This window comes from Euwallacea fornicatus, chromosome 16 (assembly GCF_040115645.1).
Source record: "Euwallacea fornicatus isolate EFF26 chromosome 16, ASM4011564v1, whole genome shotgun sequence".
In the NCBI taxonomy this organism is placed as follows: Eukaryota; Metazoa; Arthropoda; class Insecta; order Coleoptera; family Curculionidae; genus Euwallacea; species Euwallacea fornicatus.
This window is the reverse complement of record NC_089556.1, coordinates 3,066,018-3,084,831: the sequence shown is the minus strand read 5'-3', so window position 1 is coordinate 3,084,831 and position 18,814 is coordinate 3,066,018. Positions and strand designations below refer to the sequence as shown.

Below are 18,814 nucleotides of genomic sequence, written 5' to 3'. Positions count from 1 at the left end.
GCTAGTAAAGTTGGTTTTTCCTCAAGAACACCATAACCTCTACCTCTTTTTTTTATATCTTCCTCCAGTTTTGTTTCGATAAGGTAACTGTGTAAAATTTCTAATGACAAAGATCATACATATCATACGCAACCAAATGTGTAACGAGTGTTAAAAATGAAACTCTGCGTTTTCGAGACATCTAAGGGTAACGCGCTGCAAACTCTATGACTGTAGTTTGGGAATCAATAATGAGAATCCGCCTCTGTGTGGTAACCTAGACAACATACTCCACAATCATGTCAACAAAACCAACAAACTACGGCAGTTATCTTAACCGATACCTGAGTCAGAGACCGTTTTATTCCGCAGTACCCTGTACTTACTGCTTTCAACGCTAATCAGTTGTACCGAACCATTCGCATACGGTGGTTCTAGTACTGTCAAGCCAGCCCAACTTTCCTTCCACTGGTGGTACTGCTGTGGTATTCGCTCGTTCCGTGACGTAGTGGGCATTTAGTACATCCGCGTGCCACATATACGTGGTGTTGCAAAATATTTGAGGTTTCCGCGTTTTGGTTTCCTTTCGCGAGGTCTGATAACAGAAACTCACTGAATTATCGTTTTTATTGGATATCTTCAAGGATTCGTGTAAGGTTGTAGAGGCAGAAGCTCAAGCATCAGTGCTGGTTCACCTTCAGAGGAAATTTTATTTGCAATAATTGAATGTATGATGGAAATAATGGTGAGTACATATACATACGAAAGTGATAAGATCAGTTTCCGTAAGTCACGAATATGAGCTATCCTTGATAATGATAACCACCGTTTTTGCGATTATTGTTATTAAAAATTGTTTGTAATTTATTCCCCTCAATCTGGTGATAATGACTGAAATCAATGTTTAATTATGAAATGCGTCATTGCCATTGACCAAATAAATAAACTTGAAATTTCACTTTTCGATTGGTCAAGCAATACACTTCATGGAGTTTAGTCATTATTAGTCCGTGCAATAGATCATAAAATTGTTGGTATATTTTCACTTATCTTATATGTAGATTGCGCCCTCAAATTTTATTTCAACTTTTCTTCAATTTTTGTCACTTTCTTTGCCCTTTCAACCTCATATTCCGATAAAATTTCAAGTTCTATTAGTTTCCAAAAATTGATTAAAAAATTGTAAAATATTTTAAAAATTGATTTTGCTCAGGCTGAACAGAAATTTTCTTCAAAAAGAAAAAAATCCTTAAATTACACTTTAAATAAATTCCCAGTATTTTAATAAAAAAAAAAGAAAAAATGAAATGTTCTAGGATCGAATTTATTGGTGTGATAACGAAGTAATTCGTAAGGTCGTTGTTTGAAAATATCTATTGTCGAATCGGCATTTGGAGAAAATGTTAAGTCCCACCAGTTTATCGAAAATTTCGAGACATCTAGAAGCTTTAGAAAACAATTTACTCACGCAAAACGCAATTTTTTCTCAAAGTTCTCACTGCTCAGGTGTTCTTACTTTCTATACAAATTGAAATTACGCATTTTACTAAAATTCCAGAATTTTTCAGGTTATTAAAAATTGTGAGAATTTTTTAACTTTCTAAAATCGACATTAATGGTCGAAAATCAATGCAACCCCTAAATGTTTCGTTCGTAACATATTACTGCAAAAGTACCCCTAGGACACACTACAAAATTAAAAGAAAGAGGTTGATCATTTAGCAGAGTGAATAATGCTTAGATTATTTAGGGCAATCAAATATCTTGACACGAAAGAAGTACTACATTATTATGACTATTAATTTCAGTCTTTGGTAGTCCTAGGGATCGAAATGCTAAAAAATAACCAAAATAATAAATTAGAAGTGAAATTGATCAGGTAGTACAAGATAAAAGATGTCTAAAATATTTAGAGAAAATCTGGAGAGCGATCTCTTGTTTGCTGTAAATTTTAAAGAAAAACGAAATTTTTATTTTTAAGCCGAAAACTCCCATTATAAATACATGAACAAATAATTTGATTTACTGCGCATAACAAAATTTGAGCTTATTTTAGACAAATTGCGTTCAAATGGCTGCAAACCAGTTGCTGATTCTTAGTAAGATATTGTTTGCTCATGCCTCATTTCAAACAAGTTCTAAGCGTCTAACTTTTAGGAACTTGGGTTTTTGGTACAAGAAAAAAATCATTTGGTTTTTAATACTAAATTAAATAATTTAGTAGCTTGGCAGTAATAAATAAGTTGCGCAAGTTGCCATCGCCTGCAACAAAAACCAGGAAGTTCAATCTTAAATCATTATTATTTTCTGTCTCTGGCATAGTGATTATTATTAGTTTCAGATGATGATACTGATCTTTTACTGATAATGATGTAACGAAGGTTTGTAACCGTTTTTGTTCTGGTTAATAAGTCGATTAGTATAAATTACTAATTAATGGGTTGAGTCTATGAGAACCTGCTGGGTGTCTAGACAACAATAGGTGTTATACAAGCTATTCGCAATTGCGTGGGGTTAACTATGTAGAAAGTTGTCTATGGGGTGTAATTTAATAATTAGTTATTAAATCCCTTAATGCAAGACTGCTTTGAGTTATGGCAAAAATAAGCGTTTTATGAGTAAAAGTAAGTAAAAGTTGAAAGCGCAAGTTAAAGCGTAAGACAATTATTGACGAAATTTTCACTAATTATTGGCACATATTGCAAGCTCCTCTTGTGATTTTACAGCTATCTACTTGTAACACTTAATTGGATCGTTATGGTCTTGTACAGTGAAAGTCCCATATTATATGCAATTGCAAAAATTCTTTAAGAAATAACATTTTCTTCGCTGTCTTCAGCGTTCGTTTATCATCTACCTGTAGATGACCAAACATAACTACGCACAATAGACCAATTGGTTCTTATACAATGAAGTAATTGTGTCACAGAAATGGTTTATATTCCTACAATTGCCGCCATTAAAACCGAATGAAAACAAAATGACCACACTCTATCTTAAAAAGGTCAGCGGTAATGTTACAATTGACCAACGTCAAAAATGGACTTGTTGACACATAATCGCTCGTGAATCAGGCTGGATTATGAATTTTAATGTGGATAATTGAGTTACAGATATGGATCTTCGGAATTTGAAATTTTTGCCAATTATACTACCTTAATTACCTCCACCTGAAAACAATTCTACGGAGGTGACTTCCCCTCATTAAAATGTATTTCAAATTCAGGTGCCTTGGCATGATTTTTCAAGAGTAATAAGTTCCTTGATCGAAGATCATTTTATGGTAGTTACGGCTTTTAAGGTTAAAAAAATGAAACGGAATTTTTGATTACGGTTGGTCGACTTCAATTGACCTCCACTCGATTCTCTTTACGAGTAGATGATGGCCAATGTTGCGTTTCTAATTTAATTTCCAGTAAGACGTCACAAAATACGATTAATGATGGTTCTTGTATAGAGTTCATCGCAGATCATGTGCATCAAAGACTGGTTCTAACGGTTTTAAAGCGGTGTTAGCGCGAGTTAAATTTCTTACTGAAATACAGTATTCACTTTAGAGTTTCTTTTATCGATATATTCCTAGAATTGGACAAGAAGAACTGGAAAGTGCTGCCTAACCTTGCAGCTTTGAACTCTAATTTTCTCATTGAGAACTAGCTACGCCATTGAAAGTATTATTAATGATTGTTTTCAATACCTGCTCAAATTAGTCTTTTTTCTTTTTCTTTTATTATTTATATGTAAGAAAGGTCAAATTGGAAAACACTTACAAAATTAACCTATGGAGAACCGAATTAATGGTAAATCACTAGAGAAATAAGGGAATTTTAAGGTACCTTAATGTCAGGCATTTTTTAATTTTCTTAACAAATATGAAACTATATATATGTCATGGTAACGTTAGGAATTATCTCCATCATTAATAATTTTAATATTTTATTATATTAAATAATGATAAGACAAGGCTAACGAATTTACTATTACTCGACCGCTACTTTGCCCTTCTTTCTATTTACTGCCTTTTTGACTTTTCCCATTCCTCGTGGTCCTCTCGGCTGAAGGGAATGGTACCTGCTTGTCCTGGTTTTCCACGGATCAAATTCCACACATGGCCCTTAATTGCATCTGTAATAGTGACCTCGTTCGACAGTGCATTATCTTCAAGATAAACCTGTCAGTCTGCTCCTCAATCTTATTGCTAACTCAAATTTTACATTTCTAAGCTTAAGAACTAATAAATCTCCAACATATATGTATATTGAAAACCACATATGACTCTTAAAGGCATTTCCAGAAAAAATAATAACATGATATCATTCAATGTAGGTTATCAGTTTACAACGTGATATTTTCATCTGAACTTGGCCTCATTTTAAAGAGAACATACTAGACAAACTCCGGAAAAAAACAATACATTTTATATTAAAAAATCAGCAATTAGGTTCAAAATTCCCACGTTTGTTATTACCTTTATATGTGTTTGTATGACTGCTCGGTGCGATTTTTCAACACTAAGAGATCAGTCATTACGTAATTTTACATTTATGAAACAAGTCTGGGAAATTTTAGATTTGCATATAACTTTACATTTTCAATACAATGCACTTCTGCAGAATCATGTAATTACTTTTCCTTTTTTGTCGTTTCGACTCGCATTTTCATCCTCCGCAACATTGAGAAATTAGAAGTTTTGCAAGTTGAAATTTCATGGAGATACAACTTTGAAAAGCGGTACTTACAAGCAACAAATTCCAAAAAATTTCAAAAACTAACAGACTTAGAACTTTGCGAAAAATTAACATGGCATAAGGGTCCTCTTGAGCAGAAATTTTTTCTGAATAATAATATTGTTTTCAGTTTCCTGACATGAATTAAAGTGATTCGTCACAATTTATTCATTCTTCTCTAAAAATTCGGTTTATTCTAGATCTTCTATAAGTATTTTTTTATCTAGCTGATTGATCGATATCCTCCCTAATTTTCATATCTACTTTTTTATATTTGACATTGGTTTCAATGAATGGCACTATTTTCGGCTTGCTAGAATAAACTAACGAAAACTAAATAATCAAATATAAATAAATACTCAAATGTCTTTAAACATTCGATTTTCTACAAATTTTCCCAGTATTTCTAATCTTGTTCATTGCGTCCTTCGTAATTAGTGTTTTATTGTTCTCTACATATTTTTACATTTGAAACTGAATAATAATATTTTCGAGTTGGTATATGCATGAACGCGTACTGGCAATTTATTCCCATTTTCTTCTCTAAATACCTGATTTTTCTTAAATCTTTCAGATATTTTTCACTTTACTTATTGACCCTTTTTTCATATTTTGACATTAAGATAGGTACTGAACAGAAACAAGATTTCTGAATTTGTAGAATGCTCGCCCTAAATTGAATGGAAACCTATTGGTCAATAACTTTCCTAGAATTGTAATAACCGAAATTGGCTTTCTACATCAAAGAATTTCCTAGTGAAAATTATTTACGTTTGTGCATGAATAGTAAAATTTGCAACTTGATTATGTAGAAATCAAAGAAGTGGAACTGAATTTAACAGTGTAAGAAATCACAAACAGCAAGAAAGATGAGAAAAATCCTAAAACCGAAATAGACCTGCAGCAAGGAAATTCCTAAGACAAAGTGTAATAATCGTCTCAATATATTGCATAGATAGTAAAATTCGTAAATGAATTGCAGAAATCGCAGAAGTACCCATAGGAGAACCGTGTTGGACGAGACGACCACAGATATTCTGCAACAGAGAAAGATTTTACCAATGTCCCAATTTTTTTTCTGCAAGTTTGACATTGTAATAGGTACTAAAGGATAACAAGATTTTTGAGTTTACCCTGAATCTTCACAATTTATTCCAGTTTCCATTCTGAATACAGGAGATGCTCGGTAACGTAAGCGACATGTACGGTCCATTACGTAAATAACTCCTCACGGCACACTAAATAAAGCTAATGATAATAGGAAAAGCAAAAAATTCGCGTTCATTTGAAAATAGTAATGTCACTATTGATTATGACTGTTCAAAAATCGCTTGGATAACTGGTAGTATACTCCTGAAACGGTTCCACAAGCGCTTTGTCCCCGAGGTAGGACAACGAATTCGTAATCGCAAATATTCTACATATTCATAATATGAGGATTATTTTATTTGTAGGTAAGATATTTCCTAAAAAAAACCTAGAGGCTTCCAATAAAGGCGTTGTTACTATTAGAGAATGCACCAAGTCATTCTCTAGTGTAAATTACAGGCGCAGGCATTGGAAGACAATGCTAAGCGCCAATTTACACAGACTAAAACTGCAGCTCACATTATCGAGCGTATTTAGCCTTATAGAGTTTATCCAATGTCCATAAAGTATGGAATAAATTCAATTAAAAATCAAGTGTGGGTTTTTTTTGGAAAAACGCTGGGACACATTGATTCTTACTTTTTCTTGCGTTTTTTTTATGATAAATGCATGTATACAGGATGTTCCAAAAATAAGTTACGACTACCAACTTAATTTTTTCAAATAGAAATACTTATTTTTTATTTTATTTTTGATTTATGCATCCAATTCTAAATACATTTTATGTAGCATATCGTATACCTAAACTCAACAGTTATCGAGAAATTTACATCTGAACATATCAATAACCAAGACGATAATTTATTCGGCAGATTTGTTTATTTATTTCTATAGATGAGGTATTTTTATTCATTTAATACAAAACGTTCCAATAATATTTAAATTTGCATGTTTGTTAGGTTTGATTTGACGTCAAGAAGGTTTAATTTTAATTAAAAGTTATATTACAATGGATTTATTCATACCAGAAAGAATGGAAATTCTTACGATGATTGGATATGATGATAGAGTGCGAACACAACAAGAGGTGTTTGGTTTATTTAATAACTTAATTATTAAATCAATTATTTTTAAAAATTAATTAAATTTAATAACAAATATCCGGATAGACCAATAAACCAATCGATAGCAAAGTTGAAAGAAAGTTTTGAGATACCGATTCGGTGGAAGATAAGCTGAAGGCTGGACGTTCTGCGATCAATGAGGATAAAAAACTATACGTTTTGCTAGTTGTAGAAGAAAATCCACATAGCAGCTTTTAGCTGGTCAATCGCGATTACGATATTCCTACTTCACCTGCTTTCAAGATTTTCAAATCAGAAAAGTGGCATCGGTATAAAATACATCTTGTACACGACTTAAATGAAGACGATCCAGATCGACGAATCCAATTATGTGAAATCCTAATGGATATGTGCCATAATTTCTTATTATAGTTATATTTTCAATTGAATCAAGATTTACATTAATCAACGAAGTTAATAGACAAAACTACCGCTATCGGGCAAAGAAAATTTTCAGATGGATGGGAGAACACCATACCGAATATCTCGAAAAAATTAATGCGTGGACAGGGATAGTCAAAAATCATATCATTGGGCCCTACTTTTTTGAACAGACTTTGAACAGTCCAAGATACCTTAAATGTTTACAACATCTAATCGCCAGTTCAAGAGCTTCACCTCCCAGTTCTAATAACCCGATGACGTATAACAAAAATTTATGGTTCCAGCAAGATGGTGCACCATCGCATTTTGCAGCTCAGGTAAGAAAATATCTCAATGTAGCATTTCCGAATAGATGAATTGGATGACGTGGATCTAATGAGCGGCGACCAACGTCTCAGGACATTTATCCTTTAGACTATTTTTTGCGGGATCATCTAAAAAATGTTGTGTAGAAAACTAGACTTGAAACGATTGAGGACTTAAAAACTAGAATCAGAAGAGAATGTGCTAATTTAAGTCCAGAAACAATGAATATGGTTCAGCATGAATTTATCCAGCGTCTGGAATGCTGCCAGACACAAAAAGGATTTCAATTTGAACATTTAATTTCGTAAATACTTATTGTTCCTACTTATTAAATATTATGTTTCCTGAAAATCTATTGATAGTTGCCATAATCATGGTCTTTGTCACTGATATGTTGAGACGTAAATTTCTCAATAACTATTGGGATTAGGTATAGGACACGTCACATAAAATATACTTAGAATTCGATGCAGAATTCAAAAATGAGATAAAAAGTAAGTATTTCGATTTGAAAAAATGAAGTTGGTGGTCGTAACTTGTTTTTGGGTCACCTTGTATACACGCATTTACTATCAATAAGACCACAACAAAAAATAAGAATCGACGCGTCTCAGTGTTCTTCCAAAAAACAAACACCCGATTTTTAATTGAATTTCTTCCATACTTTATGTACGCACTGTATATAAAGTAACATCCACGTAACAACCCCGGCTTTATTCACTTAACTTGTAGACACCTTAGAGTTAATTCTCCAAAACTGACCCTTATTTAAAAGTGAGTATTAATCCGATGCCAGCAGTAGAGAGTAAAGTAAATAGACAGTTCTTTGAAAATAGGAAAGGTCCAATAACCTCGTGCTCCTAATTATTCTTTGTCTGGTAATAATGGTAATCCTCGCGTGCCTACTTAGGTATACCTAACTGCCTAAACATTTCGGCCATTCTAACTAGCGCTAAACTAGTCCAAATTAGCAATAACAAAAAAAAACAAACAATCGGCCTATTTGAAACGCATCATTAACCACGCTCATTTGCTCTGTTTGGCCAACCAAACGGAAGTGCATTTCACAGTATCTGTAGAAGAACACAACGGTTTAGTAAGTTTTCAAATTGCATTGCCACATATACCTAAAGCTTACAACTTGGATTATTTGCGACCGATTAACATGTCAATTCAGAACAAAACGATACAAAATTTGCGCAATTAACTCTGTGTTTATCACTTAATTGCTAGAGGTGAACAACTTGAGGAAAAAGGTTACCAAACATTTATAAACGCAATTTATGGTTCGCTAAATTGCGTGAAATTTCTTTCAGGAAGTAGAAATAATAAAGAAATGATGGTTTCTGACGAAAAACGCACGCAATGTGAACACTAAGAAGGAAGAGAAAGCCTGCAGCGGTGATGTTCTGGTGGCGGACCATTTAGTTGGTCTGTCTGGTTTCAGTTAGCAACAAAATAAAATTTGTAGCCAAGTTCTCTGTGTATCAGTCTATGAACTAAATTGGCTTAACTGGTCGGGCTAAATGTCAATAATCCGACACTCTAGGTGTTTTTTAATCAAGTCCAAGTAGAATCTCGGCTGATTTAATCTAATAACCGGTCGTCTAGGAGAGAGAGGTATTTTTTTTATAGAGACGAAGAGAGACCGTTTATATTAAAATTTCAGCAAAAAATTTGAATTTTTTCAAGCTTCAACGTTTGTGTCTACGTACCAAACTGATCAAAGGTCGTGCCAACTAAACCGCATAAGATTTTCCTAACAACATTCATGAGCCAATGCAGATCTGCGCAATAAAACAGGCTTTTTGCCATTAATAAAAAAAACTCTTGTTATTGAAATCTATATTTGAATAACTTCAGTGCAAGAGTGGCTTATGAAATAATGGGGACGCCTATTTAACAAAAAATATGCCAATTTCATGGTAAACACCATTTTAATAGCGTAAGTGTTTACTTGACCGTAAAATATTATACCTTACTTTGGTCCCACCTATAGCAAATGAAGTGCAATTTTAATAAGGTATTACGATGGTTTTGGGTTATGTAATTTTGATTCATAATTAGGTACAATTTAATAGTGGTTAGTGAAGAATATACTAGAATTGCGAAATACGGATTTCTTATTTTTGAAAAATCTTTAGGAACGTGTAATCGATTATTAAACATCTTGATCCAAGGCCCATTGTTCCATAGCGTTTAGTTATTCCAACTAACTGAAAACAATGGGGGATTTGCCAGACCGTAGGTAGGCGGATTGAAAATAACCGGATCGTGTGACTAACGTATTACCAATGCATTTAACAAACATGAGATAAGATTCATGGAAACGTGCTCTATAGGAGTATAATGTTTCCGTTCCTAATTGTCATTTTGTCAATTATATCAGATAAAGAAAATTTCTCATTCTCGTTGGTCCTTCCCAGTTTAAAGCAAAATAACATTTACTGCTCGAAATAGAAGAGCAAGAGCAAACTGTTGATGCTGAAACGGTGACGGAAAAAATAAATAATAGGATTGAACGAGAAAAGGACCCAATTGATGATATTGTTGCACGAATGGGAATATATTAATTTAAAACGAGCACTAGCCCCAGACTAGGAAACTGAAGAATTTCAGAAACATTCAGCAAAAATATTAAACAGAGTATTAAATGGTGTTTTTGAAGCAATTTTTTGAATCATTAACAATGATTATTATTCATACCAGAGACATTTAATGTTAATGAGATATTTTTACAATACATACTTCGCAGATACCTTTTACAATAGATGCCCATGAATTTAAGTTAACCAATTAGCACAGCATAAATTAAGTTTTAAGTGGTAGACAGAATTGATGCTGAGTCTCCATTGCGATTGATAGATCCCTCGCAGCCAGAAGATACGTATGTAGGTTTACTTCAAATAACGAAAGCTTTTTATCTTGTTTGGTATCTTATAGTTCGTGTCGAGACGATGAATTTTTGGCGAGTTTGAGTGCACGAATTTTTGAAGACATCAACAATGGAAATTTGAAAATTAGCAGAAAGTAAAATCTACCTCTTCCGCTATGGAAATTTTCATAAAAGTTACGGAATCGTGCAGAAATGCGAATATTTTGGGTTCTATGTTGGCTTTGAATGCGGGGAACTGAAATTTAAAAAAAATTAGTAAAATAATAAACAAGGAAATTAACAAAGGAAGGAAATGGATCAGGACAGAAAATCAAGGTACCGTTATTAAACAAATTAAAAAAAATGAAAAACTAAATGAGAAAATCACATATGAAAGCGAACGTACTCAAATTACAAAGAAGAGACAAATTTTAATTCAAGTCAATAAAGCAGCTTATTTTAAATTATCAAATTGTGGAGCTCAACGTTTATGCTCTAATTTCTATCTTTTTATGCTCTAATTGCTCAAATTTCCTTCTTTTACAACATTATTTCAAGTGAAAAAACCTCGCCACTTCTAGCCGTAAAATGGTAACAATTTTTAAATTAACGTAAGATCCTTAAGGTTGTGACATCTTGTTACACGCCATGTTATGTGGAGCGTTCATACAGTAGTTTATAAAGTATATACCATATTGCTTTAAACTAAATTGCCATTTAAAGCCGATAAAAACGAAACCCTAACGGTAATTTTGCCATTTTAACATCAACAGTTACAAAATGCGGGATTATTTGATGAGTAGGCAGACAGGAATAATTCGTAGTTTGACGCGAATTAATCACAAATGACACAATTTCATTTACAAAAGCTTTTTCTACTCATATTACTGCCACGTAACCATCCAAAATTTTAACTATGAAATCGAGCTAAATGAGCTATTTCCATTTAAAAGAGAATCATTGCGAGTTACTACGCTAATTTAAATCTAATTATTAATAAAATTGACTTTTTTTGTGATATAACTAACCACGGTTACATTGGGGTTGTGGATTGGCACATTGCGGAAGAACTGTTACAAAGATTTTACTGGATTTTAAGGAGGATCGAAGAGTGCTCTTTGCCATTAAAAATACCAAACGAGTTATTGTAATAAAGAAATCATGAGAATGCATTATTAAAGAACCATTTCCTACGCAAAAAGATAGTGAAAAAGCTCAATTATTGTGCCTTCGCCCAGAATAGTAAACTGTCAATTCACCATTTCCATTATTGCAATAAATAGTACGTAAATAGAAGGAGAATGAGAGATTCTTGAACCGTAAAATGTATAATCATCGAACATTCACTAGTAGATCAAAGGCGAAGTTAAATATCACTCGATTGTTCATGAAAATGCCCCTTTCGAAACATTTAAAAATTAAAGGTCTGCATTGAACAAAAATCTGAAAATTCCTTGTTAGATAAACATACTTGGGCAATGGCTTCTACCAGAAGATGAAGTGGCTGAGATAAATAGAATACCTCTCTCAAACCGGTTAATAAACTGAATAATAAAAACTTTACATGGTCACGAACAGCTTGGGGCTATGTTTCAGTTTCCTCGTAAACAATGCTAACAGTTGGTGATCACTTGAAAGATAACGTGACTGAAATAATTTATTGAAATTGAAATTCTGGTTTTAACACTCGCTACAAGAAATTTTTACTAAGTACTCTTGGAGCATGAAAGAACCATCTACAGAATTTGTAATTGTTCCATCTCGTATGTACTTTAATTGGTGTTTCCTGCATCTCTACTCAATGAATGCGTAGAAACAGATTTCCGTACAACTGCGGCTTGAATTATTTGCATGAAACCAACCTTTAACAGCCAATCCTAATCCAATTAAGCAGGAACAATAAATGTCTTAGGGAAAGTATGTCAGAGCCTATGTAAAGTAAATAGTATGAAGCCGACAAGGACAAATGCAGAAACTATTCAATGCATATTAAATCTTTGTCTGCATTGCGGCAACTAATGCGAAAACACGTACACATGTAACTTTTTTTTTTTATCAATTTCTTACTCCAATGGCTATTTACGTAATTTTATGTTTCAGGTAAACCAGTAACTGCAACCATGCTGCATTATGGGAGTTACGCTACATGTAATAACAGGTAAAGGTGGGAGGGTTGCGTTTGACATACTGCCTTATGTGATAAAAATTAAAGTTATATTTTCGACATTTTCCACTTATTTGCTCTTTTTTAGTAAAATTTTCTCCCGGTGACTAGGGTTTCCGCAAGTCGGCAATTATACCGGATGATCTATTAAAGAAAGTCGAGTTTTTGGTGATAGAACAAGGAGCTAAAAATTATCTTTGTTACAATAATTATTTTCCTTCGAAGATTTTATATTTATAAACAGTGTGACGTAAATATCCTATTTAACCTAATATGTTTAATAATACAAATGCAAAAAATGCTGAAGAAATTAACAGTCAGTGATGTACTGTGTGCGTAAAAAAAAAATTATTTCTCCATCTACGCAGATCGTAAAACATAATATGCAACTTGAATATTTCAAAAACTACAATTTATGAGCTAAACTTTGGCACGAATGGGAATATTTAACACCTTGTGTGTCGTTAAGTATTTTCGGTCATTTAACTGTTGTAAAGCGGCGCAACTTGACACCCGAATGTGGGGCTTCATCTCGTTCGTGTACGAACTTAAAATAAACATTATTTTATGTTAATACCTAATGTTAAGATATTTGTATATATTGTTAATAAATTATAAGAATGCGAATTTAATTCATTTTTCACCAATTTGCAACTCATTATCAGCGGCCTCAACCGTTTTAATTCTTTCGCGATAAATACATTGAATGATGACCGGCAAAGAAAACCGAATACTCTAAAATATTTCAGATACAGAAATCATATCCTGCATTTGCATTGTTGCAAATTATGAAAATATTTGATTTTTCTTCGTTATTAATGAGTTTTTTAAATTAATTAAAATTAAAATGTTTATTCCACCCATATCTTCAATTGATTTATCATTGTTCAGTTAAATAAATGAACATCTCTAGGAGTGATTCTGTCAAAAATTTCAGAGTAGCAGTGTTTTTTTATCATATTTTGAACGGCAAAAGCTTAAAAATCTTTTGAGAAACAACATTTTCATGTTCAAAGCGCCTTCTATACAAAAGTAGAAACATTTGAATCACTTTTCACAGCAAAAATATAATCTCTTAGTACATTTTAACACAAAATTTGAAAAAAAAAACAGAATTGTAATTACTTACATATAAATTTTTTTACATTCATTCAAGTTAACAGGGCTATTGTTTTATGCAAGTGCACAAAGTAATTAGCACATGATTATAATATAATTGGCGATTCGTCGCGTTTCCGATTTGAAATTGAACCCACTTAGGTATTCGTAGTAAGATGACAAAATTATATTCACCATTATATCAAGAAAGAATAAAACTTATTTTGTAACAATGAAAATTTGTTAAAAATGTATCTTTTTTTCAATTCCAGGCTTACTCTTAGTACTAGTAGCTTATACCTCAACTGAAGAACGTGCCTTACGGCAGATTAGAGAAGCCCCACCTCCCTCCACAACTCCATCACAAAATGTCACAGAAATTAACAACCGAGACCTGAACAAAATTGTAAAAACGAATCCAAAGACTGAAACTTTAGAACCTAAATCTAAGCTCACAAACAATGCTAATATCTTCGAAGGATTTCCCCTTAAACTCAGCAATTACGGGAACGGTAACGATGTCCATAAATCTATTAGCAACGGTCCTAAAGAAGATGCTGTGAAACTTGATGATAAAGAAAGGAATAAGAATTATAATGCTTCCAAATTCTGGTCTTCAGAAATTCACATCAAAGATGACAATTTCACCATAACACAAGTGTCAAATACGGTGACTGGGAGCACAGTGGATAAATCGTCACAAATAAATCGTCATCCCACATTTGACAACAATTCTGATCTAACAACACCTACTACGAAATTATTTGACCAGAAATTTAAACAAACCGTTGAAAGTTTTCATGGTAACTATCAAAAACTAGATGAAAATGAGTTTGATGATGAGCCGCACGACGAAGATGATGAAGATGAAGATCACGATGAGGATCTTGAAGTTTTGATGAAGAAACTCCCAGAAAGATCCAGCTTTGAATTTGAAAAGACAAAAACTATTGTAAATAACGAGACAGTTTCCAAGAATTCTATACACAAAGATTTGAATATTGAACAGACAAAAAAAGTGAAGTATAAGAATGTTTATAATGAAACTCTGACGTATGGCGATGGCGTCAAAGGGGATGTTGATGAGCGGGTTACCCCAAGGATTACTACTGTGAAATTACCTATTATTCCTACAAGAAAGAGTGTTAAAGAGGCAACTACTCCGCATGTGGTTGTGGACAACAATATTGGATCCGAGACTATAGTGAGCCCAAAAAATGTAACCAAGATCGTGTTACTGGGAACTACCACTATACTCCATTCAACAACTACTGAGAAACTTATATCAACAACTAATCAATCAACTACTACTTCAACTACCCCTAAGGCTATCATTCCTAATGAAGATCTCACGACAGAACCTGCTACAGAAAAACTGGAATTAATAAAAAATTATACAAACATTGCTGAGAGAACTAACGAGGCTGCTAAAAATATTGATTTACTCACCGAAACTACAACGCAGGAAACTACTACTTTGATACCACAAACTACCACAACATTTGAAACAACAACCTTAGATACAACTGAAGAATTGCCTTTAACAACTACAATATTTGAGCTGGTGATATCTACCTCTGATAATGAGATTAGGACTTCGAAAAGTCTGGAAGATTCTATAGTGGCAGAACAGATCATTCGGAATATGTCGAATGCTGGAGTAAACTCTGACAAAAACGAAATTAAAACTGAAAGCTATAGAAAAAATGAAATAGATATTACTACTGTAAGTACTGATAAAGTGGAAGAAGCTACTATCGTTGATGGAAATATTATCAAGAAAGATGTTACCGAAAATATCACTGATCAAACAACGTTAAATACAGTAAATGTTGTTGTTAATGAGATGGCAACTGAACCACTGGTCATCACTACCTCTATCATTTCTACAACTACAGATAATATTGAAGCTTCTCCCATATACCCAATTGAAACAGAACCTTCTGAGTCAACACCTACAACCACGGAGTTTTCCTTTATCCATGTGAATGAACCAGACTATGATGACACCACTCATTTTTCTGATACCCTGGACTCTAGCCTACCTTATAAAATATCGAGTACTTCCAATGATTACCTAATTCCCAGGAAGGCTCCAAGTGTTCCTGAACTTGAAGTTTCCAGCAGGTTTTTATTAATACTAAAACATTAGACATGCAATTACACCATCGTTTTCCAGTCCAATTCCCAGTAACGTCATCGTTGCACTTGTGAATGACACTACTGCACTAGATGACCCTACAACAAACCCTACAACGGAGCATAACGTTACTAGTGACGATGAAGAAGGGAGAAATAAAGGGAAGATAGCTGCTATTGTGATTTCATGTGTGGGTGCTGTTTGTTTAATCCTTCTAGCTGGATTGTTGGTAAGTTACTTTTTTTCACAAAAACGGGTTTTGGTTATGAAAAAATTTTGCAGTATATCATGAAGAAGCGTCAAAAACGTCTCAACTATGGTCCAAGATGTAGACCTGTCACTCTTGACGACTACAGCATTGATAATTTATCGGTCTACAACAGTATTAGAAGAAAAGGAGGCGCCAGAATGTCAAAGAGATCCTTTGGAAATCCTGCTTTTGATGATCCAGTAGGTATTCCATAACTAGGTACTTCTTAATCGAATAACCTATTGCAAATTGCATTTCTAGGTTGCTCCAACTCATCCCTTAAACTTCCCAGCTCTGGCTAAGTTTTCGAAGAACTTTGAAGATATTAAAGCAGAATTTGAAGATATTCCTCAGATTATTGCCAGGACTTCGGAATTGCCTGAAGGATGTGACACGAAGAATCGATATGCTAATGTGATCCCCCTTCCGGAAACCAGAGTTTACTTGACTCCAATTGATGGATATGCTAATAGTGATTATATCAATGCAAGTTATGTGACGGTAAGTTAAAATTTTTGCAGATCGGGTAAGGTCCAGGTCCTCTGAGGTCACTTAGTTCGGGTTCTATGTTAAGAAATTGATGAAATACAGAGACATTTTAAATGATTTAAAAAAATTTTTATATCAATAGCTCAGCAACTGTAGGCATAGTAAAAAACTTATATGAATACTCGACTCGTTTTGAAGTCCTCTAGACGCACGCAGTTTTGTGTTCATAGCGTTGCGAATCACCTTGTAGATTTGAAATTAACTGGCAGAGTTTGCTAATTTTTCGTAACAGATTGTGCCTCTCAAGTTTATTTCGGTTTGAATAGGAGAGAAAATATTCTCCTCTTAAGGATTTGAAAATATAACTAATTAAATTCAATTATCGTACATAAAAACATATAATCAGAGTTACAGAGACAAATGAGCTTTTAAACAGTCTTACTATGTAAGCGATGCCCCTACTTGAGTACCTCTTCAGCGAAAGGAAATTAATAATGTAATTAAAATTACATTCAGGAAAGCCAAAAATAGGAAGAGACTTGCGATTCTTGCTGGTAGGCGTGAAAGCCAAAGAGAAAATGCATGTCAACCGCACTTAAAAATCTTTGAATTTTGCATTTTAGGGCCCAAACAACACTAAGGGGTACTACATAGCAACCCAAGGACCTATGCAAAATACAGTGGACGATTTTTGGAGAATGGTTTGGGAGCAACAAGCAAAAGTTATATTGATGTTGACTCACTTAGTGGAAAACGGCTTGGTGAGTTATTAACATTGCATTAACAAGTATAGTTTACATAATAGGCGAATTTCTATAGGAAAAGTGTGTGGACTACCTCCCATTATCTGAAGTACTCGAATGCAGCAGAATGTTCGGAGATTTCCAAGTGACCTTAAAAAGAAGAGAAGTTAAGGAAAAATACATCATATCGGGCTTACAACTAAAGGTTCTAATTTTCTGAATTTCATGCCAACCCAAATTCACGGAGCCTAAACTTGTATTTCAGAACATGGTTTCCAACAGCTGGAGAGAAGTCATGCATTTCTGGTACTTGGGCTGGCCAGACAAGGGGGTTCCGATGGAAGCTAATTCTTTAATTGCCTTCATAATCGAAGCCAGAAGTTATATGAAATCTGGAACTTCAGACAATAAGGTACAGTTTCAGAATTTAATTATCAAAGTAACATATTGTTGATTGCAGAATAATAATAGACTGCAAAATGGTGTAACTCAAACTGACCATAACCCTGTGATCATACACTGCAGTCCTGGGACTGGAAGAACAGGTGAGTTTTAAGGAGATGCCCGTGGATTCCTTGAAGATTCAATTTGCTTTAGGGGTGGTAATTGCAAGTGATATAGCGATAAGGGAGTTTGAGAAGACCAGGCTTGTGGATATTCCGAAGATAGTTCATAAAATACGAAGAGATAGAGCGAATGCTGTGCAGACTAAAGAGCAATATATATTTATCTACAAAGTAAGAAGGTTAAAAAAATATATATATTTGTGTAAAGTAAAATGTATTTCAGGTGGTGAGCCTTTATGCGGCGAAACTAACTGGGGGAGCTTTAGAAAACCTTTAGGTTTTTGGTTTTAAAAGGTGTATATTTTGGTAATCATATGCCGGTTAACATTCCACAGAGGATTTGGCTGCTTGTGGAAGTTTTCATAATATTTTCACACTTAGTGATGAGCAAACGTCTGATATGTGATACTTTCTAAGAAACTTCGTAACACTGTGTTAAGAATATTATAAATTCTGTGTTTAATATGTATTTTGTAGATTTATATTGTAAAGAGATTTATAGTGAAACATTATTGTTGTAAATAAAAAAATAAACCATCGGTATATTTTTAGTGGAAATTTTTAATTTGAGTATTAAATTTAGCGTATTTCCCGCTGGAATTACACACAAGATGTACAGGAGTACATTAATAAACACCCCAGCAATACAATACGAATACCTCAAAATAAACTCAAAAACAAATACAGTTTTAAATGGCCAAACACTGGTTCGTCGTAAAATTTTAATTCTCTGATATCCAAAACCAAGATATCGCAATACATTTTGTGTCTTTTGATGCTCACGAGTTCTCTACAAACAGGAGATAGAGAGTTTCAAAACAAGAGATTTTCTGTTTGTACGCCAAATTCCAAAAAGTACCCATGCAAAAGCTGATTTTGT

At 33.6% G+C, this 18,814-nt stretch overlaps 1 protein-coding gene across 1 annotated transcript; it reads left to right on the top strand.

Annotated features, from left to right (window-relative positions):
* The first annotated feature begins 342 nt into the window (after nucleotides 1–342).
* Nucleotides 343–18,485, top strand: LOC136344090 (uncharacterized). The gene is made up of 12 exons (XM_066291197.1): nucleotides 343–724; nucleotides 12,585–12,642; nucleotides 14,019–15,873; nucleotides 15,926–16,115; nucleotides 16,169–16,336; nucleotides 16,398–16,637; nucleotides 17,249–17,386; nucleotides 17,445–17,573; nucleotides 17,634–17,780; nucleotides 17,829–17,913; nucleotides 17,966–18,105; nucleotides 18,158–18,485. Exons 2-12 carry the CDS (start codon nucleotides 12,615–12,617, stop codon nucleotides 18,209–18,211), a joined length of 3,174 nt encoding a protein of 1,057 aa, XP_066147294.1. The 5' UTR covers nucleotides 343–724; nucleotides 12,585–12,614; the 3' UTR covers nucleotides 18,212–18,485.
* Nucleotides 18,486–18,814: the final 329 nt, after the last annotated feature.

Bases quoted from the DNA above. Each gene is read 5' to 3' on its own strand.
- LOC136344090 (XM_066291197.1), top strand. From the start codon at position 12,615: ATGGGAGTTACGCTACATGTAATAACAG. The intron at 17,387-17,444 runs GTGAGTTATTAA...GAATTTCTATAG, and splicing joins ACTTAGTGGAAAACGGCTTG to GAAAAGTGTGTGGACTACCT. The intron at 17,781-17,828 runs GTACAGTTTCAG...TGTTGATTGCAG, and splicing joins CTGGAACTTCAGACAATAAG to AATAATAATAGACTGCAAAA.